Source organism: Bactrocera dorsalis, chromosome 2, assembly GCF_023373825.1.
Source record: "Bactrocera dorsalis isolate Fly_Bdor chromosome 2, ASM2337382v1, whole genome shotgun sequence".
Taxonomy (NCBI): domain Eukaryota; kingdom Metazoa; phylum Arthropoda; class Insecta; order Diptera; family Tephritidae; genus Bactrocera; species Bactrocera dorsalis.
This window is the reverse complement of record NC_064304.1, coordinates 21,274,715-21,299,457: the sequence shown is the minus strand read 5'-3', so window position 1 is coordinate 21,299,457 and position 24,743 is coordinate 21,274,715. Positions and strand designations below refer to the sequence as shown.

Genomic DNA, 24,743 nt, shown 5'->3' with positions numbered 1-24,743 from the left:
TTTACTCCTTTCAAAGCTTTTTCTGAAAAAAAAACATTACAAAAATTAGTTTTTGATACTTTTTCACGATTTCAATAGCTTTAATCTAAAAGCTGTGAAAGCTTTCATTTATTTGAAAGCTTATTATAAAAAGATATGTTATATATGAAAGCCCTAAAAGCTTTTGCGCTTTAAAAGCTTTTTTTGCAAAAATTATTTTACAAAAATCAGTTTTTGGAAAGTTTTCGTGATTTCAAGACCTTTAATGTAAAAGCTCTGAAAGCTTTCATTTCTTTAAAAGCTTATTCCGAAAGCAATTTTTTGCTCAATGAAATTCTATAACATTTTAGTCTTAGTCCAATTAGGAATTCTCAATGATAGTGTCAAAATAAGAAACCAGGAAGCAAATAAACGTAAAAATTATCACTGATTTCAAAAAAAGCTTACAGCAAATCTACCTAGAAATGCCATAATGGCTACTAAGTTTCCATACCGTTATACTTATCAATTGCGAATGAACGTTACTCAACTATATCGAATCCACAAATTTCCGGCTTGAATTACGAGCGCAACAAAAATAAAGTACCGTTGATAAAATTCAATCTCATGAGCAGCTATGCGCAAAATTACCATTTAGCAGCGTAAACAGATTTTAGTTCTTTTATCGCGCTAGTAAATATGCAATTTGGGAACTATTGAACTCGTTGCGGTGCAGAACATTTGGTGAGCACAAATGAATGACACAGCCATTGGTGATGCAACATTTCATGCTTTGGGCGCTTGTTTTGGTTAAAAGCATTACAAATGAATATGCTGCATGTATGAGTGTATATACATACATACGTATGTATTCCAGAGGCTTTTATGTCTTTATGGCTAGGGAATTAGAAAGTAACGGTGTTTTATTTTGGCGAAAATTAAAATTTGTGGCTTTAATTATTTGCAAACGAAAAGTGAATGTTGTCTAAGTTTTACACTAAAGAAAGCAAAAGGTTGCCACCTATTAGTAATGGTGTGATTTAGAGCTTACAAATTTGGCGGTTTATGAGAAAAAGTGAGTTTTAGGAAAAACGGGATCGGAAAGACGGTTATTGGCAGTAGATGCTTGAATTTTATATTCTTTGATTTTGTTCGAGAAAATTTAATTACAGATTTTTGCAATGAATCGAAAAAAATATCTAATATGAAAATATTGTTTTTATGAAAAATGTAATTTTATATATTTTTAATTTTTTTAAGCTCAATTTTTTTTAAAGAATTATTAATTATAAAAAAAAAACAAATATTTGAAATTTTTTTGTTTTTTATTATTTTTTTTTTACTTCAAATATGTTTTTAACTTTTTAATTTACTTAATTTTATAAAAAAAAAGAAATGTAATTAAGGAAATGTGAATTTTTTAATTAAAAAAAGTTATTTTGCAATTTTTTATTATAATTTAAATTTATTAAATTATTTATTTTATTAAAATTTACATTTTATTTAAAACATTTTTACTAAAACAAATTTGTTTAATTAAATTAAGTTTTTAATTAAATTTTATAAATTAAAATCTAATAAAATATATTTTTGTCAATTTTTATTTCATATAATCGTTTATATTTTATAACTATTTTTTAATTAAATTAATTGGTTTTAGTAAAATTTAAAAGTATTAATTAATTAATATTATAATTTTATATGTATATAAAGTTTTATGATTTGAATTAAAAATTTTAGATTTTAATTTTTTTAATTAAATAATTTTTTTTATAAAAATATGAATTATTAATTTGTTTTTGTTTAATAATTAACTAATAAAAATAATTACCTAAATAATTATTGTTTATCACGCCAAGCAACCACTAATTTGTATCTCTCTCTCTTTCTCTTCTCCTCTTTCAACATGCATTCACAGGTCTCATTGTGGCCGGCGCACTGTTCCTGCTAGCCCAATTCACCATCTTCATCATCTGGAAGACCGTGCAGAAGCGCTCGAAGAAGGAACGCTACCTGTACCAACACGAATCGGCAGCGGCCGCCGTCAACTATGGCGCACCCACTATGGTCTACGGCCAAGCGAGCGGTTCACACTGCGGCGGCGTCACTGTGGCCTCGCACTCGGGCTCCAGCAATGCCAGCGACACGTTGGGCAAGCTCTACGACAGCGGCATGACGGGACGTTATGGACAGCAATATTGAAGACATACTGATGGAACGGCGGGTGGGAGACGCTAAAAGTATTCCACACAATTAACTATGCATAAAATTACACTAGAAACAAAAGAGAAAAAAACAGCAACAAAATACAGGACATACATACAGACATGCACACGAACAAACGCAAAGCGTTACACATGTACACACACACATGGCATTATATAGAGCAAAAATACACACACGCACACATATATAAGATATATGTTCACACATATATTATATATAAAATCACAAGATGTTCGAGGCTTAGGCGTTAGTTGTCCTTATCTATATTATAGGCTTCACTTTTTTTTACTTTTATACCGAAAAAAATGGAAATTAATGGAAAGAAAACTGGCAAAACTTGCGCAAAAAAATTACTTTTTATATACCGTTAGTAGCATATTTTAGTTCTAAGTAAAGTAGTTTTATATTTAGAAAAGAAAAATCAAGACTTTTCCGACTTCATAGCATTTGTGGGGGTTAAAGTAAGCACACGCAAAAGTCAAAAGTAGAAATTTTGAGAAATTATTATTTCACTTTTTTCCCCCCAAACCACGCATATCTATCCAAACTAGTAAACTAATGGCAAAACTTGCTTAGCACTTAAAAAAAATTATAGAAATAAATTTACTTTAATTTAAGCTAACTTAGTTAAGGCGGGTGAGAATTACCTATTCGACAGTAGTGAAATGCCAGCGTATGCGCGCTTCTAACGGCGATTTCCGACAGCCGTAAGCGCACGAACCGACCAACAACAAACGAGTGACTATAAAAACTAATGAACCGTTAGACTGAAGACTACAAATACACACACAAACACTCACACACACACTAATTTACGCATACACGAATGCTGTTGGTTCGTTGGTGAACGTTTCAAGCTGAGATCGCTGCTTAGGACTGCGCATTGTGAGCAAAGCAAAGGAGAAGAAATTATTTAAAAAGAATTCTATGTTAACAAGACGCAAATAAAATGAAAATATAAAACTAATTCTGTTTTCTTAGTAAAATGCAAGCTAGTTAAGTTAGTAATTTGCACACACAGGTGCAGTAAACACATATTTATGGCTAATAAAATGTAAAAATTAGGCAATAAAATGAGAGAAACAACAACAACGAAAACACATGCCTAATGCACACTACACCGTTAGTTAGTTAGAGTGGGCATAGCGCTTTCCATATTTATTGCACAGTTGCGCTTCTAAGCAACAACAACATATTTTATGAGCGCAAACACACACGCACACACATAGAAATACATATATGCATACACACATGCATAGAAACACATACATGCACACACCTGTAACTGACACTTAGTCAAAAAGTATTAAAGACAGCAATAAGCAATAGCAAAACGGCGCGAATTTCCTAAGTAATTTTGTATCAAAATACGTAGGTGGTTCCTCAACACAGCAACAACAATTCTCAACAGCAGTTTTTGATGTCAACCAAAAAATACCCACAAGCATGTGTGAGCGCTCACTAAAAGCTATAAAAAAATATAAAAAAATATGCTTAACTATTTATTTCTATTTATTTTATTTATTTATTTTTGCTATTTATTATTTATAACTGTACTCTTCTTCATAAGAAACACACACACGCACCGCCTTGCAAGCCGCTTACGCCTACGGTGCTCTTTAGTTAGCTGTATTTTACCTTACATATGATCATTATTATTTATAGTAGAATTTACTAAACGAAGCACTTTAAATAATTAAAAATTAAATGCAATTTAAATAAATATAATAGCAGCAGCCACGTGTTGCAAGCAGTAGGAGAGCCGGCTAGAAACAGCGCGGCAACAATTCTAACTTAAATGGATCCATTTGACGTATTTACGAGGTTGCTTAGCGGAATTGCAATAATTTAAACAAAAATAAAAAAAATATATTTAAATAAAAAAGACAAGAAAATAAAACTAACGCAATACATTTAATAATGCATTAATTAAATGTTACTATTTAGCTTTAGTCTTTTTATACGAATTGTACTGATTAAGTCTATGAAACCAATAAAGCAAAATACGTATAATAATTTCAGAAAAATTAAATTCAAATTGCTTTTTTATTTCTAATAATATGAAGGAAAGCATTAACAGATTATTTGCTGCATTCTGGTCTAGATATGTATCAAAAATTGAATATTATCGATGGATTAGAGCCTAGAGTTCCAACTAGACTGGCTTGAATAGAAGGACAACATTAAGACAATTTTTCTTTCGAAATCCCAGAAAACGGAGCTGAAACCAAACTAGAAGACCAGAATCGCCGAATGCAGTTGACTAATTCTTCACATTTCCTTTAGCCATACAGTAATGCCATTCCCTTAAGTACCACTATGGGAACAAATAAGTTTTTAACCAAATTATCCAGCTGAAAGCGTATGTAAAGGGTAAGAAAAATTGTTTGACTTCTGAAAGATCATTGCCCTTAAACAGGTTGTTGACCTCGCTAAAGGTAAGTAAAAGGGTCATTGGTCACACCAAACGATTTTGATGTCGATATAAGTAAACAAATAAGTCGTTGACCTCAGAAGGGTTGTTGACTTCACTAAACGTAAACAATAGGATCATTGACCTCACCAAAGGTTATGCACCTCAAAAAAGGCTGTTGAACTTGTTAAAATAAACAAAAGGGTTATTTACATGAATTTAGCACTCGAATCCTAAAATCTAAATATATATGGGATAGTCGAATAAGCCTTTTCGTATTTTGTCAATGGATGTCTTTGAAGTCGTATGTCTCCAGTACTACCAATCAAATTGTGTTATACCATTAAGCTTCTTTTACCAAAAAAAATTAAATTCGGGGAAGTTGAAAACAGTTAAAGCTGTTAAAAATGAGTTAAATAATGAGGAAGTTCGTTACATTTTAAAATTTTTGTATAAAAAGGGAAGAATGGCACACAAGTCACCAATGAAATTTGTGAAGTTTACGGAAACGATGTTGTATCAGTTCGTGTAGCACAACAATGGTTTATTCGCTTTTGTTCAAGAAATTTCGATGTGAAAAATGCACCTCGCTCTGGTTGACCTATTGTTGAAAAAGTCCATTAAATTATGGAAAAGATTGACCAGGAAGTCACATAAGCAGCCATGACGTCGCTAAGGAACTTAACATTCATCATCAAATGGTTTTGAACCATTTAAAAAAGGCTGACTACAAAAAGAAGCTCCATGTTTGGGCACCACATAAATTGTCTGTGAAAGATTTAAGGACCGAATTAACATCTGTGATTCTTTGTTGAAACAAAATGAAGTCGAACCATTTCTGAAACGAATGGTAACAGGGAAACGAAAAGTGGATTAAAAAGATAATGGTCCAAGCATGGTGTAGCTCAAGAAATGGTCGCAAAGCCAGGATTGACGCCTCGAAAGTTTATGCTGAGTTTGATGGGATTGGAAAGGAATAATCTGCTTTGAGCTGCTCCTACCTAGTCTAACGATTGATTATACATTTTACTGTCAACAACTGACGAGATTGAAGCAAGAATTCGAAAAAAAAACGGCCAGAACTGATCAACAGAAAGGGCTTCGTCTTCCATCAGGGCAATGCTAGACCACACACATTTTTGATGACTCGGTAAAAACTGGGAGAGCTTGGCTAGGAAGTTTTAATGCATCCTGTACCGGACCTTGCACCATCGAACTACCATTTGCTTCGGTAAATGTAGAACTCCCTTAATGGCGTAAAGTTGGTTTCAAGAGAAGCCTATGAAAATTACTTATCGCAGTTTTTCACCGAGATACCAGAAAAGTTTTACACTGATGGAATAATGTCTCTAGCGGAAAAAATGGCAAAAGGCTTCGATGTCCATCTTGTATTAAAAATCATTCGCTGAAGACATTGAAGACCATCCAAGCCAGCGCTTAAAACAAGTGTATGAAAATTTTATTAATCATTGGAACGCTCTTATTGGCTCCAAAAGAAGCTAAAGGCCATAACAACCAATTTCAAATAACATGCGAGAAAATGAAGTTTTCATTACAGCAAATTAAATTTTATCAAAAATCAATCTTTCTGTGATATGGCTTTCATTATATCTTTACGCTTAAATTGTAGTTAAATTGTATCATTCATCATTAGCGTTCATCTCGTTTTCATTTAGCTTTAAATGCGTATGAGTGAAAATGAAAAGCCTAACAGCGTGAGTCCACAACACCCTCTTAGCCAATATTAGCCAGCATAAGCAAATGTGTCAATCAATAACTGGTTCACACGCCATTGAACAAGCGACAAAAAATTGAAACTGACAAGCGAAATTCCAAATCGCCTCGAATTAAGGCGATGAAATGGAGTTAAGAGACTAGAGAAAGAGAGAGCGAGAATGAGAGGGAAAGCGTTCCTGCGATTTGTTAAATTTGATAGATTGTTGCACGAGCAATTAAAGTCAACAAGTTGTACACACACACATGCAGCAGAAATTTGCATACCCCGTTGAGCTATCAAAGTGAAATTAATCAAAGCGGCAATGTGCCACACCTGTGACGACGGCGATCAGCGATAAGAGCGATCGATGAAACGTTTAAAATGCGCTTCGCTAATTGAATGCGTGACAGTGCGGCGTAGCGGTTGTTGTTTTTGTTTTTGTTTAGAAACTTTAGATGGACGACTTGCATTTGCATAAAATCGAGTTGAAATATATATTATATAAATATTAGGGTGGACCAAAAATAATTTTTTTTCAACATCAAAATATCGTCTGAAATTACAAAATCGAATTGGAAAATAAATTATATAAATATTAGGGTGGACCAAAAAAAATTTTTTTTTAACTTTTTCTTACAAAACATGAAAATATCGTTTAAAATTACAAAATCGAATTGGAAAATAAATTATATAAATCTTAGGATGGACCAAAAAATTTATTAATTTTTTTAATTTTTCTTACATAACGTGAAAATATCGTCCAAAATTACAAAAAAAAATTGTGATGAAGTTTGAGTTCTTAATATTAGTATTAATAGGTGACATCTTTTTGAGTCCACATATAACAATTTCCTACAAAATCTTTGAAACGAGGTTTTTCTTCAAGTAGTTGGAAGCGAGATACAATTCTGATAATAAAAAAAAATAGCAATCCGTTACAATTAAGAGTTCATGTTTGTGGAGACTTTCTTATCTAAAGTCTAAGAACCCATTTGTTAGAATATTTTATTTTATTCGCAAAAAAATATTTTTTTTTTACCACCCTAATGTATATAAAAATCTATATGCCATCTAGATTAGTTGTCGCACGCAGTTTTCCAGCGCTGAGGCGGCACACACTCCATGAAGCCATTGAGAATGACAAACTGAACCAGTTATTAATAAATACTATATTAGTCATACGCACATACTTTTAGCATGCACTGTGTCACCAGCAATGAAGAGTCGAAGCGCACGCATGCATGCAAAAATATTTATAAATTCACATGTGGGGTTTAATGGGCGTATTAAGCTAATTAAATACCTCGCTGCCGCCAAGTCATAAGAATAGCTGTACATACATACACACAAACGTGCAAGAGACTGTGGCGCCTCGCTGTGTCGCATCGTGCTTTTGATAGTTTAATAGCTTCATTATGCCAAGCGACTACTGCACAGCGAACTTTTCATGCGTAGACACGAAATATACATATGTGTGGCTCCCTATATGTATCCACACACGCACGCACTCACTCGCATTAACGCGCTCGTTTCATATTCATGCGCAAATTTATCATCACCTTAACATCAACGCAAACTTTTCTGCTAAATGATTAATTGCGCGACGCCATAAAAGCCAGTGCTGAACCAGTGGTTCTTGTTGTTGTTGTTACATTTTGGCTATTTCACGCTTACTGCCACTGCTACGCTTATAAAGCGGCATATACGAGGTGTAAACAGAATTATGATCGCTTTGTGTTTGTTGCCTGTTTTATTGACTCGTTATTGTTGTTGTAGCGGTTGCTCTTGTTACGGCGTGGATTCCCACATATCTTTGTGTGCGCGCAAATAAAGCGGAGCAATAAAAAATTTATGCAAAAAAAATTAAAAACAGCAAGAAATTCGCAAAAACAATGACGTGCGTAACTGAGGCGTTAAAAATGCTATTAAAAGCCGCTGTGGCTGTTGTTGCTTTTGTTGTTACTCTTAGTGTTGCTGTTGCCGTTGCTATTCCACAGCCTCTGCTTGGCGGCGCCTAGTGATCGTAATTAAATTAACACCTGTTGCGCCTCGCTTTGGTTGCCATTGCTGTGTGGTGTTGTTGTGTGATTTTGTTGTAGTTGTTTTTGACTTTTTTATCGCAGTAAAAAGAAAATAAAAACATTTTTTATTGTTGTGTGAATTTTTCGGCATTTGAGATTTTTGCGGTATTTTATGTATTTTACAGTATTTGCTTTGATATTTTCGTATTTGTGGCATAAAATCTTTTAATAATCGCCAATTAGCAACAGTGACAGTTTTGTTTGTGTATATGTGCCTTACGTTGGGATTCGGTATGTAAATATTGCGAAAGTAAAATTCATTGCAGAATACATATTTCAATATTTTCTACTTTGATTTGATAAGTTTTTGTACTGAAATATAAATCTCTTTGTTTTCTCAAGCATTAGAGAGTGGCGAATCAAACAAACTACAGCAGCTGTTCTAAGAGATCTGAAGCACTTGGGGTTAACCTTTTGTCAACATTTTTTCTGAGGCAGGCAAATTCTTTTTTCTCGCTTTGGTAAAGAAACGCAATACAATATTAGTATTCTTTTGATTTCGAGTAGTTCGTCCATGCTTCACTTTTTTTTTACAAAATACAGGTAGTCATTCGAAACAGTAAAACGGGTACACAATCCACAAAACAAAGTTTAGTAGCATTAAAGAATGTGTTTACTCCATGGTATCGAACTTAGTTCTCTAACTCTATTGTTGTTGCTTTACATGTGCGTTTTTTGGCAGCAGCGGGAGTGGAAAGCCAATGCCGTCTTGTACAGCAAATTTATTTCAGAAATTTCTTCACATTTCAATTGACTTTTAAATAACGTGAGACAGTCTCAAGTCTCTAAATATGAGATTTTAAGTTAGAGACAATTTTTGAGACTTGAGACGATATTGCTATTCTGTAAGTGACAGTCACAAAATCTATTACACTTCATTATTCAGAGCTGTTTTTACACTTGAATCAAAATAAATATGTCGATAACAAATATTAAATTTTCTATAACATAGTCAAAAAGCATAATTATCAATAAAAATAAATTAATATGTTGACTTTGTTTCATAATATTTACGAAATTTATGTAAAGTTGATTTATTTTTCATCTTTTCGTGTTTAAGTTGCTTACAAAATATAAAGAAACGACAATCGATTAACATCTATGATGATCTCTATTCAGTATATTCAAAATGGCAGACAAGAGCTCTTTTTAGTTTTGTGACCTGCTAACTACCAGGTCTCAATATTTTGAGACTAATGCTAGAGACTGCTTAGTGAATAGTAACTAGTCACAAATTGATATTTTGCCTCAAAATGACTCAAATAGAGACTAGAGACTGGTTACATAATCCCGTTATAAATTTAGTCTAGACAACAAAGTGATTTTATATAATGCTGTCATAAAGCCGATTTGGACGTATGGCATTCAATTGTGCGGTACAACCTGTGGAACTAATATTGATATAATCCATACTAAAAATACTTAGAACAATCACTTGTTCGCCATGGTACAAGCGTAATGAAAATATCCATAAAGATCGTGGTATTCCTATGGTAAAGAAGAAAGTAAAGGACAGCAGAATGAAATATATGTTTAAACTCCGAGATCACCCAAGCCCATTGGCTAATGCTTTAGTACATTCCTGTGATATAAAACGCCTTCAACCCGTAAGCGTTGGCAGCTAGTGCTTCTTACTCTGTAAGATAATACATAGGCTGCTATATATATTTCTGGACTAGGCAACACTAAGAGTTGTCAGGTGAAATCTGACATTTCCATTGGAAAGTTTGACATTTTTAGCATACCATCACTCAGAACGTTTTGTCATTTAATCGTGAATTGTTTTATTTACAGGGAATTAAAAAATTCATCTCGGCCAAAAAATGGAATTAACTCGTGAACATTTTCGTGCGATCATTTTTCACAACTTTCGACGTGGATTATCACGACAAGAGTGCATCGATGAACTAAAATCTTTGTATGGTTCTGAAGCACCATCCTATAGCACTGTGAAAAACTGGTACAACGAATTCAATCGTGGCCGACGCTCGCTAAAAGACGAATTCCGTGAAGGTCATCCAAAAACAGCCGTTGTGCCAGAAAACATCGATGCCGTGCGTGAACTGATAATGCAAGACCGTCATGTAACATACCTTCAGATAGAGGCATGCCTATGCATTTCTCCCACCAGCATACATTCGATATTGCATGAACACCTGGCCGTAAAAAAGGTTTGTTCTCGTTGGATCCCGGCCAATTTGACAATCGCTCAAAAAAGGCTCGTGTGGATTGGTGTAAAGAAATGCTGAAAAAATACGATCGCGGTGCTTCAAAAGGCGTTTGTAAGATCGCCATAGGTGACGAATCATGGATCTATGCGTATGAGCCCGAAAAAAAACCGCAATCGACCGTGTGGGTCTTCCAAGACGAGCCAAATCCAACGCAAAAAAAAAAATAAAATAAAATAAATATGCCTATTTTCATTATTAGGCCAGAAATATATATAGCAGCCCTCGTAATTGTATTATTATTTTTTATTTAATAAATAAATAAATAAAACGCCTTAAAAGAAGAGATATGCCTGCGTACTGAAGAGGAACGCATCACAAAACAAAAAAAAAAACACAATAATTTGCTTGAGCTTGTCCAATTTTTAAATATGTAGATTTAAGATTTTATTACTTATTGTTAGGCTTTTAAAACAAAAAATTCCCTCCTCCTATTGCGAATAGCTTCGTACAAATGACACAACGGTCGGAAGGAATTCGGAGTGCGCCACACCAGGATGATTGTAGAATCCTGTCAACATAACTTTGATTTTTGAACTGCTTTGATATATTTTTTCGGCTGCGGCTCACCTTTGCCACGCGCCAGAAATTTGATTTCACTAATCATAAAAATCGCCGAATGCACTTTATGTATTTCAGAAAGATGAGCGTATACTAAATACTAATTATTATTATGTTGTGGCAGTCATACCAACCTAAAAAATAAAAATGTTTCGAGGAAAATAGTTTCGCAAAATTCAAGTTAAAAACTCTTACCATGTTTTCATCATAGTAGTAACTAACTTGTATTAATAATTGGTGAACATTATGTTATCCTTAGGCACAAGAATTTGAAAGGAGGAAAATTAATTTAGGGACCATCATTTCTAATATAATCCCTCAAAAGCTAGAATATTTAGACGCAGAAATCACTGCCCACAATTTTTTATAAATGAGGCTGGTCTTAATGTTACAGTCATTGTGGAGCGCTATGAAGCCGTTATTAATGATTTTTTCTTGACTCAATAGAAGGATGTTGAGGAAGATCGAGCGATTTAACAACGCTGGAGTATTTTTGATGACGTTATATGTTGTTGGTTGTATATGCAAATAAACCTAACACGAGTGAAGCTTTGGAAGATAATATGCGTCGTGTTATTGCTGACATCCGTCCCCAAATTCAGCAAAAATTTTTGTTGAAAATTGGGATTCTCGGCTAAAATTTATTCGAGCCGGCCACGGCAGTCGCTTAGCGGAAATAATTTTTAAAACACAATAGCGAATCCACATTTTTATTAAAATCTAATTTTTTGGCCACAACATTAAATTATATGTACTTTATTTATACTGAAATCCATCCTTTATAACAAGAAATTCCTTTTCGAATTCGCTGGAAAATTGCTCAAAGAGGCTTAATTTCGAAAAGAGAAAAATAAGTTTGAACAGTACCCGCATGCTTTTAAAAAGGTATATGTACTTTTCCACATAATGACAATATTTCTGAAATTACTGAAATTCTGGCTGAGATTTCAAAATTGATAGCCCAGGTGGTCAAATGAGGTATATTGAATTAATTTCTTCCCTGGCATCATCTGTTCTTACTCTTTTCTAAAAGCGAAAATGATGAGGCTGAAGTTGTAACCGGTTTTCCAACAGGGACGCCACAAAGGTTGACTGATAGGGACAGCAAACGACGTCAAGTTTTGCCATTTTATTGTAGAAAGATATACTATATAACAACGTGTCGAAATAATTCAAATTTAGTTAAAGTTTTTTTGCTTAAAAACACAGTTTTATTTAGTTAGTTGGCTTTAAGTCGGTTTAGGAATACCTAAAAGCAGCACTCAACTGATGTCTCATTAAGTCAAAACCTAGTATTTGGGATTTTGGGATTTCAAGCAGCACATATGAATACTTCCAATTCACAAAATTCTTGTTTTTTATAATTCCACGATATTTCACTATCATTCGCCATTTTGAAAGTAAAAATGATCTAACTTTAGCTACAACTACTCGCAACAAAACCCTAGCGAAACGCTGAGCTTCGAGTTCAAGTTATTGTAGATGTCTAATTATTAATTCCGCGATGTTTTCAAACGATTATGATTCATCTGCACAAATATGTCATCTAGTTGCTCTTAAGCTTTACACAAACGAGTACAATCGAACTAGTAATTAGAGCACTCAGTTGAGGAGCAGCGAAGATAAATAAGGAAGTCATTGAGTTAGTCATAGAGTGACATATTTATTAGTTTATAATGTGCGACTGATGATTAAAATGTGGACGTTAATTTGTTAGATTACAGTTTGTGAAAAATAAACAGTTATACTCAGTTATGTAAATTCTAACAGCTGCAGCGATTGTAATGAAGCGCTTAAAGCGATAATAATTGCTAGAGATTGCCAATTCATTAATTCTGTAAACACTTATTGAGTATCACAAAGCTCATAAAATGATGCAAATATTATTTACTTTGGCTTTGCTACAAATTGCTTGTATAAATAATAAATAAATTGTTAATAACATTAAAGCAAACACATATCTCTAGTGTATATATGTATGTGTGTGTGCGACTCATTTGAATATGAATGTGGCACATTCCGTTTGATTTATAATTCGTTGCAACACTGTTTGTACGACTGGCGTTCGCTGCGCTTGTTGCGCGGGTGAACTTTCACAAAAACTATGCGATTGAGGGCAGCTGACATTGAGGCTGATTTGGCATTGCAACGGCGTGCAAAGTGTGGCACAACGCTTAGTATGAACAGCAAGCGAATCAAGGGTGGTGTGGTGGGCGGCGGGTGGCATACCGCTGAAGACAACTAACAACTAAGCCACTTTTGCTGCATTTCAAGTCCACTTTTTTCCTTAAATTTGACAATCAATTGTGTGTGGCTGGCAGCGAGTGACTATGAACGACATCAATTGACCAGCCGAATGCGAAAGAAATTCGGAAATACGAAATATTGCAATGTGGCAAAGCGCGTCGGAGTGGCATTCAATTCGTTTAATTTCACGCTCTCAAATGCGATGGAGTGCGCGCTTGGCCCAGCTCCAGCACGTCTGCCATTGACACCTTGCTCTGGCATGCGAATATCTTAAGCTTGTTGTTGTTGTAATTTAAAAGTCACTTTTGGCAACTTTTTTCATCTTTTGCCATGCTTACTATGCATACATCACTTGCCTTCTGATGTTGGTATAATGGTTTTCTCGTTTTAAGCTTGTTGCAAGATTTCCTTTCATTCCATGTAGACACTCGTAGATCCGCAGCGACAACAAATAGTCACGAAGTACGCCGATTCGCCGGCGCTTGGTGCTTAGTGGTGTTGAAGAAATATTTCTGATTGAATTACTTATTGCAATGGCTGTGGGTTAATGGGAAATACCGTTTAATATATTCCAAATGTGCCATAAATAAACGGCGCTCACTTGCCACAGGCAGAAATGTCATGTTTACATTGTTGTTGTAGCAACGGCGTTTGCCATAGCTTGACCTTTATGTGCTAAATAATTCACTTTCAGCAAAAATCCGCATAAATAGAGAATATAGGTCGGGGCTTAAAAGCTTTCTGGAATGTAAGTTTTATAGCATGTTGATAGTATAGAGTTTCCTAGAGAGATAACTGTCAAATTAGCTGTGCTTCGATGCCATTATGTATGCAGCTCGATTTCTCTTGCATGGTCACTACTGGCATGCTTACAGAGGTCCAAACGCTGAACTCTATTTTCAGCATAAATCGTAAGATACTGTTGCAATTTCACGTTCGATATTCGTACGAAGTTCAATAATTGTCGCAGGCTTGTTGGCATAGACCATAGACTTCGCGTAGCCCCACAGAAAATAGTCTAACGGCGTCAAATCGCATGACCGAGGCGGCCAATTGACTGAGTCATTTCGTGAGATAACAAGTTCGCCAAATATGTTTTTGTGACATTCGCTGTGTGGCTTGTGGTGCCGTCCTGTTCAAGCCCATATTGTCCAAGTCCATCTCATCCAATTCGGGCCAAATGTATTGGGTTATCATTAAGCGGTAGCGATTCCCATTCACAGTAACATGCCGGTCTTGATCATCACGGAAGAAATACGGCCCAATGACGTCGTCGACCCATACACCGCACCAAAGCGTAATTTTTTCGGGATGCAATGGTGACTCATAAAGTACGTGTGGATTGCTATCTAACCATGATCGCAAATTTTGCTTATTGACGAAGCCACACAGCCAGAAATGAGCCTCTTCGCTGAAGATGATTTTTCAAAGAAAATCCGGATCATTTTCAAATTGTTGCTCAGCCCGATTCACGAACATACGACGATTCTGGTGGTCAACCGGCTTCAGTTCTTGCGTCAATTTGATCTTGTGCGGATGTAGGCCGAGATCTTTTCGCAAATTTCGCCACAACGACGTGACAGAAATGTCCAACGCTTAAGAACGACGTGTGAGAGATTGAATTGAGTCTTCTACAATTGATGCGCTAGCGGCAGCAATATTCCCTACACTGGGCACTTCTTAATCTCACTGGAACGGGAACATTTTGTACGGTGTCTGTGAATTCAGTTTTTTTCACTAGACGCTCAACTGTTGATCTGATAGGACGATTATGTCGACCATAATTGAACGTAGCGCTCTTAAAGTTCAGGCCACTGACTACGAAACTGGTAAATTTTAATAAATTCGACTCGTTGTTGGATTGGTTCTGAAAGTTTAGACGATATTAATTAAATTCACTTCAAATACTTTTAAGTTCAGCAAATTTTTCTCAAAAATAGTTCTACGAACTGCTTGTCATTTTGTAGGAACATTAGTAGGTGCATGTCTGTGCTAAATTTAATACAGAGCCTAATTGTAGGCAACAATAGAAATGGTTTTAGCTTATAGGTTTAGTAAGTTACCCACTAAGTAAAGTCAGTATACTGAGTAACTACACAAGGGAATATGAGAGACTACAAAAAAGATGTGAAAACACATACATATAAGTATATCGTTTATGAAATTTTGACAAATCATTTTATATATTATTCAACTTTGGAAAAGAGTAATCAGGCATACGCGCCTACGTATATGCAATCTCATACACAAGTTAAACTGACTAGGATTAAGAAAGCAAATATAAAATCTAAAAACTCAGAAAATATCAATAATCAGAAACCGTTATATATTTTTGTCTCTCTATACTCATAATTTAGCCAAAGTAGTTTTCAGCTAATTAAACTCTCTCGTACATTTGTTTTTGTACTCACAATACGATGAAAATAAGGAATTTTCACACTTCACCAAGCAAACTGCTACTGAACTTGCACTGTTGTTGTTGCATTCCTCAACAACAAAAGTAATTAGCAAATACCGCCTCCCATTCGCCCTAAACAACCGTTGCTTAAAAGTGAGAGTACTGCCACAGCCACAGCTTCAACTATAAGTGCTCATATTACCAACACATGGAAGTGACTGGACTTGGGGCAACAAAAATGTGGCATGAAATCGGTTTTGATTGGCGCGAAAATTTGCTTTTAGTTGCTATTTAACATATTGACTTAAGCTGCAGGCGATTGGCCATGCAGTTAAAGTGCGACAAATTGCCTCATGCAATACATTCTTGCCTCGAAAGTAAAATATACGGCGATATTGCAAGTACCGTAATATTAATGATTTTGCCAAAGTGTAATTGCGAATTTCTTTCATTAAAAAGCTTCCCCATAATTAACTGTTTAACTAACAGGTACTGGTAATTGCGGAAAACGGTAGTTATTGGCTATAATGATGCTATAAAAAGCGAGTTAATCAAATGGGTAATTAAGGGTAATTTCTATATTTTGTGGTGCTCATGTTTATCTAAGTGACCAGTCATCAAAAGCACCGCCCACTTTCAGTTTTGGTGCAGCTCAACAGTTATTAAATTTAATAAATCAGGAAGAAATTGAGTGGATATTTTCTTTTCATAAAATTTTTATATTAAATTTTGTTTATGTGTGGTGAAATTGGGTGTGAACTGCTGACTTGGTGGTCAAGCAAATGCAATAGAAGATTTTATGGGAATCGGAGATATAATAAGCGTTGTTTTATAAGCAAAAGTTAAGTTTGATAAATGAAAATTATATTTTTGGCAGATTGGAGACACTTGTATATATGAAATGTTTCAGAAAAAAGTAAAAATATTATAAATGAATTTAAGTAAAATTTTAAAAATTAAAAAAGCTTAAATTCATAATGTGTCAGTAATAAAATATATATTTTCCATATTTATATATCAAATTCTGAATTCAGTTAACGTTACGGGTTCGGGTCTGAGCTTAATAAATATTCGCTTAAATGTAGGCAACAAATTACGAAAGACCATTAAACAACATTGGACTGAAGACTCTAAATCGATCAGTTATTCTCACGGATTTGTTTCTTCAAATATTCTCCTAAATGTAGGCAACAAATTACAAAAAGTCATTAAAGAACGTTGGACTGAAAAGTCCTAAACCTTTCAGTTATTCTCTCGAATTTTTTTCTCCGTTTATAAAATGTTTTCCTAAATGTAGGCAACTAATTAGCAAAATTTATAAAACAAGATTTGATTGAAAAAAATTGAAACCAATCCGATCGAAGTGAAATTCATCGGAAACTCGGTTTGAAACTAAAACCAAGTTCTTCTGCAATTTCTATAGAAAAAATGCTTTCGCTATAGATCGAGTGATGCGCCACTAAAATTGGTATTGCCTATTTATAAAATTAATGTTAAAAATGAAGAATAAAAATAATTTTTTCTATTTTGAATAACTTCGAACTTCATTACCAATATGTTTTCTTCAAAGTATTAACACTTCTCCGCCCTCCACACAGTAGATGTGCCAAAAATGTACACGAAACCACCAAATTTAACTGCCAATTACAGAAGAACTTTGCTACAAAACAAAAACAATGCAAACTCACTAATTAACCAGAAATGGTATGAAGCTGAAGAAGAGTTCCAGCGGAGGGCTGTTAATTGCCGCGTGACAGCGCGCATTGAATTCATTACCAATTGCTAACCAACTTTTAATTTCTAATGCACAAATGAGCTAGAGAACCGCTGATGGTGACACCGGAACGTGGATGCAATTTGCATAGAACAACATTGACATAGAACATTGACAGCAACAACCAAAACACATAGAGACAATAGTTCTAAGTGAAATGAGTACGTGCCGTGAGACATTGTTGCATTTGTTGTGGTCGCGCTTCGCAGAAGTCTTCTGAGAATCTAAGTGTATATTCCTTGAATATTATTTAGAGGAAGTAAGTGTCTTGCTGAAACTTTTTAAGTATTATATGAATGTGTTTTGCCAAAGAATGATGCGGAAAGGTTAGAAACCAGAAAAGTTTTTTTTATATAACTGTTGAGAATTATAAATGAGTAAATGTGCTGGGAACGAAACAAGGCCGTTAGAGGTAGAGTATGAAAGAATTTTTAGACTAAATATTTATAAAATTAAATTTTCTCATGGCGGAGGTCGATTCATCTATATAAGTCCGATAAAATTCATGGCTCATGGACCCAAAAGTCTAGGCTATGCACACCATACAATAATGAACGCTCACCTCTCTTGGTAAAAACTCTACAAAGCGCACTAAACACTAACGCGCTTGGCTGGTCTAGCGCCGACACATTTCTTTAAAGGTAATTTGAAGAAGTACCACTGCCGTCCAACAGCAGGTAATTCAACACCGCCGCACACCAAATGGCTACAGCGCAGAATCGTCTTGCAACAGTACTGTACTGTTTTCCGCGCTCGCCTGCGTGGTGGTGTTGGGGGAGTACTTTTAGATCTTGCAAATTTTCGGGTTGCTAACAAACTACAAATATTCTTAGCCATAAACTAACATAGCGAATTAGACTGCGCAGATGCACGTTCACTGATAACAACAAACTTTATTTGTATACAAATGTTGGCGTGAAGAGCGCGTTGCAAGGGTGCGGTGGCGAGTAGCAGCGCGCTCCAGCAGCGGAATTGTCATTGGGCTGTGGAGCGAAATGGAAACTGCATAAAAAGTAGTAGCCATTAGTTGGCAGCATAAGGCAGCGGCAGCTAGCTAGACAAACATAACTTACCGAAAAAAGTGGTAGGAAATGTTTGGTGTTTGCCAGAAATGCCGCGAATTAGCAATGACAAGATTATGCGCTGTCGTGCGCGGCTAATGACTCGCCAGACAATGACGCGCTGGTTGCGCGCGGCCAACGCGCGGCTGGGCGGTCAGCGGTGAGTAGCGGCGCGGCATTGCGCTTGATTAAACCCATTTCGGCGCGCTCGTTGAGGATGTGTTAAAATTAACACATTCTTGGCTGATTGGCTGGCGAAGTTTTGAAGGCTAGAGACAGGCGTCTATTAAATAAGTAAATGGCACAAAATTCGGGCAACATTTTTTTTATATTTTTTTTGACAATTTCCACGTATATGCTTGGCACCTCTACAGTTTATACAATTCTAAATACAAGGCGAAGCCGGAGAACCAAACACAGTGCTTCGTTGCGAATAAAAAAAGGAACGAAACACTGTTAATCGCATTTTAAAAGCACATTTCTGGCATTTCGTACCCGGAAATGGAATAAATTTCAGAGCAACTGTAAACAAATAATTTATTTTGTGTTTGCTTCTACGGCTTCGCGTTGCATTTCGTCTACATTTCGCGATACGAGTGGCTAGCATCGCTAGCAGTCTGCATACATATAGCGTACAGTGTTGCAAGGCGGCGCATCAACGCGCCAAATACAACGCGCAACACGCTCTGGCTGCAATTATGGCGGGTCAGCACACTGTGGTCAGAGCGCCCGGCGAACGGCTGGCCTTCTAACTAACAGTTGCTGGCGCGCAGCAAATGAGCGATGCCGGCGCATTGATAAGCGCATTCGTAAGTCGGCTTAAATTTGCGTTACTGAATGAAATAAAATCACTTAAATGCCGGTAAGGGCGCGGGGTCGAGTGCAATGCCGCCCGCGCTGCCAACAAGCTTACATAATAAGCGGTGTACACTAACTGCAATTGAGCATCTGTGTATGTTTATTAGTGCTTGTACTGTTTCCCTTGCATTTGCATCGTCCTTCGTGCCACTTATGGGCCGCGCAATGTCTGCGCGCTTAACCACGCATATGCCTCTTTCTTGCCGGCTGCGTGAAAATGAAAATTGAAAAAGGCTCGCCGACGACTAAAGCGTGCAACAGCACCGTGAGCAATTGAAAAGTGAGCGCGCGCACGCACGCGCAATCTGCTACTTTCAAACTGGTCGCCTACCGGCAGCCCACGGACGCCAGCCAGCGCAGCTGCTGTGGCCGCAACACGCAAAGGTGAGCGTCAAGCAGGCAGACGTGCTTGCGCAGTGCGCTCATTTACCGCTGCGGCAAGGAAGCGTGCGAACATCCACTCAGGGGTCTAAACATAGATGCGCGCGTACATTGGATGCGTTCTAGTCCGCGTGTATTCCTGGGTGTGGAGAAAAGCAAAAGTTGCACGCGCAGAAGCGGAAATGATGCTGGAGCATTGCCGTTGTCCGTTCGTTGCGGTCACAGGCGTCGCTTTTATTTTAAGTTGCTGGCAAGTGACAGTGGAGTCGCGGAAGGCCGCTACGTGCTGTAGATTTTCTAAGATGCTCACGATAAGACTTAGTCGAATTCGCTCTCGTTGCCGAGTTCTAAGCGCTATGAGATTTCATTTCATTTCAGCTGCTAGCCGTTCTGCATAATTCATATTTAAGAAGAGCCGGCACACGCATATAAATGTGGTGTCCTATGTTGTAGCAGAAGAGGTGTTTGTTAAATATAAACTCTAATTAGTAGAACTTGAGGACACCAAATCGTCTTTACTACTATAGCCGAATGTCAGATAATTTCATTATTATTTTCCAAACCTCACTAAACACCGGTAAGAGTGAAAACGGCATCAAAAGTTTCAAAAAAAGTGATTCCAATGCGAGCTAGACTTCCAAATTCAAGGATGGGGCAACTCGACTAATCGTCTACCATAATTACAATAATAACATTAAAAAGGCAACGCCATATAAGAAAAATTTTTATTTATGAATATAGACAAAGAAAATGGATTGGAAAGTACGGTTTTTACTTTAGACCATCTATTGAGTACAGTCTATATATTAGGTAGTGATGGGTAACAATACCCCTATGAGCCCTCAACACGGTAACTGACGAATAAGAGTTACTACAGTATCACCACAAAGGCAGGGACAGGGCTGGTTCGCCTCTGTTGTAGTTGCCAAGTATCTAACGAAAGTCTAACTTCTTGTCTGGGTACTCGTTGCTTCTCAATAGCACAACATTCTGATGAGGAGTCTTACTATTATTTGGGGTATGAAAAAGGGCTGGATCAAGGTGACATGCGACCCGTGCCGAGGATAGAACTGTCTGGCTGCTCTTAGATATCCCAGTTTTGAACAGATCTTACGAATACCTGGCGGCCAGTAAGATGGCCTTACTTGCGTAACGAGGGAGATGCGCAAGCGGACATACTTTTCTCTGTACTCGTTGGTCCAAAATATGAACCAGATAAAGAATAACAACAAAAAAGATTGAAAAGTGTCCGGATCTGCTGGAAAAAAACCAAGGTAACTACTTTCTGCGAGAATGGGACAATGTTAGTAACGAGCTAGAATATAGTCACCACAAAGCCAGGAGCAAATCTTGGTATAAGTGAGGAGAACATATTACTGTTCACCTGCTGCGAAGGGTGCAGCTGTCACCGCCAACCAATGAGGGGCTTACAATGGCGCACCAAGAGTTCATTGATTGCGCGAAAGCGGTTCTACCCAAGTATTAACTTCATTCTACAGCAGCGGCAGCCAAGAGATAGAGGTCAGCTGTAGAGGCTAAGCCGTTAGCCAAAAAGGCTGAAGAAAAATGGTAGTAGATACGCTAAATCGTTTGTAGCTGTCGAAAAAAAGTCATATCATCTGTTCAAGGGTATGGATTACGGCTACACCATCACAGCCGAAAGTGATCAATAGAGCTTGCAACCCAAATCTGTTTAGTGAGGGGTGGAGATTCGTTAAGACCTTCGAGGACTCCGAAGCAGAATTTGGCATGGAGACTAAAAGGGGCATGTTACAGATCCTTCTGCTACTTCTTGCTTCTTCTCTTCTTATACAAGACTTTTCACGCTTCTTCATCAAATCGAAATCGTGAATCACATATCGTTTTGGCACACATATCTTTTATCAAAAGAAATATATAAATAAATGTATAGAAAAGATGAAACTGTTTTAGATATTGAAAACATTGAATTTATGAAACAGCGAAGATTTTTAAAAAAGCTTTTGAAGCCTACTGAAAATTTATTTATATCAAAAAATGCTTACTAATATACCTAGCTGAGTTTCGAACCCATGCCACATAAAAGGTTAGTATAGTTCACAACCTCACATTTTTAGCGATACTCACCCAGACAGTTTCAACGGTACTTCACAAACTAATATGGTGCTAAATATGCTAAATATTGTTCTAATTCTTTAAAAAAATTATAGTTTTTTATTTCCAATTGATTTTTTATGTAATAATTAGCATAAAATGGCGTAAGCTTTTATTATATTTGCCGTAAAAGATATTCAAATTAAAGAGCTAATATTTAAATACCGTTAAATAGAAGATACTTGTCATGACAGTTACAGATTTTGCAAAATATCAATTAAATAACATGTTGTTGCAAATATTTAGCACTCTGCCGGCAGCTTAGCTTTCCCACTACATTCTCAGTTCACTTTTTTGCAAGCAGTAATGAGACTATTTTAATGTCGCCGAAGATAAGTTCTGCAAACTTTTATGTCGCCAATAAAAGAACGACGAAATTTTGACAAGGTAATTAAGTTTGTGGCAAAGTTTGCAGCAGCGCTTCCTAGTAATACTAGCACAACGCTCTCTTCGCTCTTACCTATAATACGCCGCTAGTCAAATTTATAACTGTTTGAAGTCGTAAAGAATTGTACATGCACCAATACATATTTATAATCTGCACTAGGTTAGGGCAATAAATGCCAACGTAATGAATTGGTGCGGCAGGAGCGCAAGTAAAGTGGCTGAAATTCGCACAGATAGATGCGCGCACCACATACAAACAGCAAGCGCTAACTGTTTTGGCAGCAGATAACACGCTGGCGGTTTATGTGTTAATTAAAAATGCCGCTTGCACACACGCAAATACACAAAAACACACACACAAGGCAGTCAGGTGCGCAGGCGCGCAAGTGCAAAGTAAGAGAACACGGAAAGCTCGGAAGCCAAGTGGGAAACATGCGCGCATGTGTCATCCAACATGTTGTTGCGCAGCATAAACACTTTACTGCAACCAGTATTTCATATTCGGCATAAAATAACCGTTAGGCGTCCATAAAAGGCAGATGCTTGCATAATAGTTGGCTTGCCAGCCGTGTTTATGGCATTCATAAATTAATTTACACAATTTGTTTGCGTTAATCTATCAGCAAAATGCAAACGACTCACGCGCGCACACACACACCAACGCTCGCTTGGATATACACAAATTTATGCACATTTATAGGTGAGGTAAGTTGTGTTGCAGCCTCTTCGGCAGATAAAGACATTCAAGTGAATGTGTCAACAAACAGTTGAATTTATCGCCGTAGGCCAGTTTATTGAGCGCTGTCATCATCATCATTACCAGCAGCACCTCCGCGGCGGCTTGCATGAGCATCCGAATTTTGTGGCACTCACACACACACACACACACACATCGATACTCATATAAATGCAACTTTTGGTGCAAAGAGTAGTAATATTCCCATAAATTCCTTTGTACGTGTATTCAACTCAAGCAAACAACGAAAATTCTTACAACACCAACAAGCAAAATTGATGGGACTTGAAGATAAAGCTGAGAAAGACGCACTATTAGAAATCCCTAACTTCGTGGAAATATGCTTAGATTTATATTCTAAGGCAAAAGTTTTATACACAACTCTTCTTATGGGGAGCTTTCATCAGTGAAAGCTTTCAGCGCACTGTAAAAAAATCCTTATTTTCGAGCAAACATGCTTAGATTTAGATTTTGATTCAACAGTTATGTACTTAACTCTAAATATGGAGAGCTTTCATCAGTGAAAGCTTTCAGCGCACTGTAAAAAACTCCTGATTTTCGGGCAAATGTGCTTAGATTTACACTTCTAGTCTACAGTTATATAATTGACTCCAATTATGGAGAGCTTTCATCAGTGAAAGCTTTCAGCGCACTGCAAAAAATCCTTATTTTTGGGCAAATATGCTTAGGTTTACATTTTTATTAAAAAGTTATGTACTTGACTCTAATTATGGAGAGCTTTCGTCAGTGAAAGCTTTCATCGCCCTATCAAAATCCCTTATTTTCGAGTCAAAATAGTTAGGTTTTCATTATATATTTATTTACTTTTATCCAAATATGGAGAGCTTTCATCAGTGAAAGCTCCATGATTTACAATTTAAGCTTTTGTACATGGATTTCTATTACCAGAATATCTAAGTGGTTTGGTTTCGATCAACCTCAGATGTAGAAGTTTGCATCGAGCTTTCATCAATAAAAGCTCAGTGCTTTAAAATTTTAACATATGGGTTAGACGAAATCGTAGTATTTGCCACCAGGTAGTGCTAATTTAAGTAGTTATTTGGCACTTCTTTATTCTAGGTTTCTCCCATCAATAAGAAGAAAGCTTCGTGATGAGCTTTTCTAAATTCTGGAAGTATAGAAAAAGCACTTGTTTTACTATTAGCACATTTTGAGGCATCTGAATAAGCTGCTACTTTCGAATAAGCCGAAAGGTTTTAAGAAGTCAGAAAATAGTCAAAGTCAAGGGTCCCTTAAGATTCGACGAATATTTTTCTCTCATAAACGCACACATAAAGAAACTTTTATTGAGGTAACTCGACTATAGGCAGCGCTTCAACCTTGATAGGGTCACATAAAGAACAAAATTTTCCTTAGTAAACTACTTCCCGAAAGAGGAGACACAACTAAACAAATTTCTTCAGCTTCATTCAAGAACAAAATATCAAAGCTGTAAGACCTCTCTCGCATGAAGAAACTCTCCTAGGTAAACTTCTTCTGCAGCACTGAAGAACTAGTAAATGTCAAAGCTGCAACGTCTCTTCTTGACTGGGTGAACACAACAAAACAGCAACAACAACAATA

General features: G+C 36.4%; 1 protein-coding gene across 2 annotated transcripts in view; it reads left to right on the top strand.

Moving 5' to 3' along the window:
- The window catches only part of LOC105229832 (uncharacterized), a 92,475-nt gene extending 88,313 nt beyond the window's left edge, over positions 1-4,162 (top strand). For both annotated transcript variants that reach the window (XM_011210298.3, XM_011210299.3), the window contains one exon: positions 1,877-4,162. In XM_011210298.3, coding sequence (XP_011208600.2) covers positions 1,877-2,160 — 284 coding nt within the window. In that variant the 3' untranslated portion in view covers positions 2,161-4,162. The remainder of the gene's footprint in view (positions 1-1,876) is intronic.
- Positions 4,163-24,743: the final 20,581 nt, after the last annotated feature.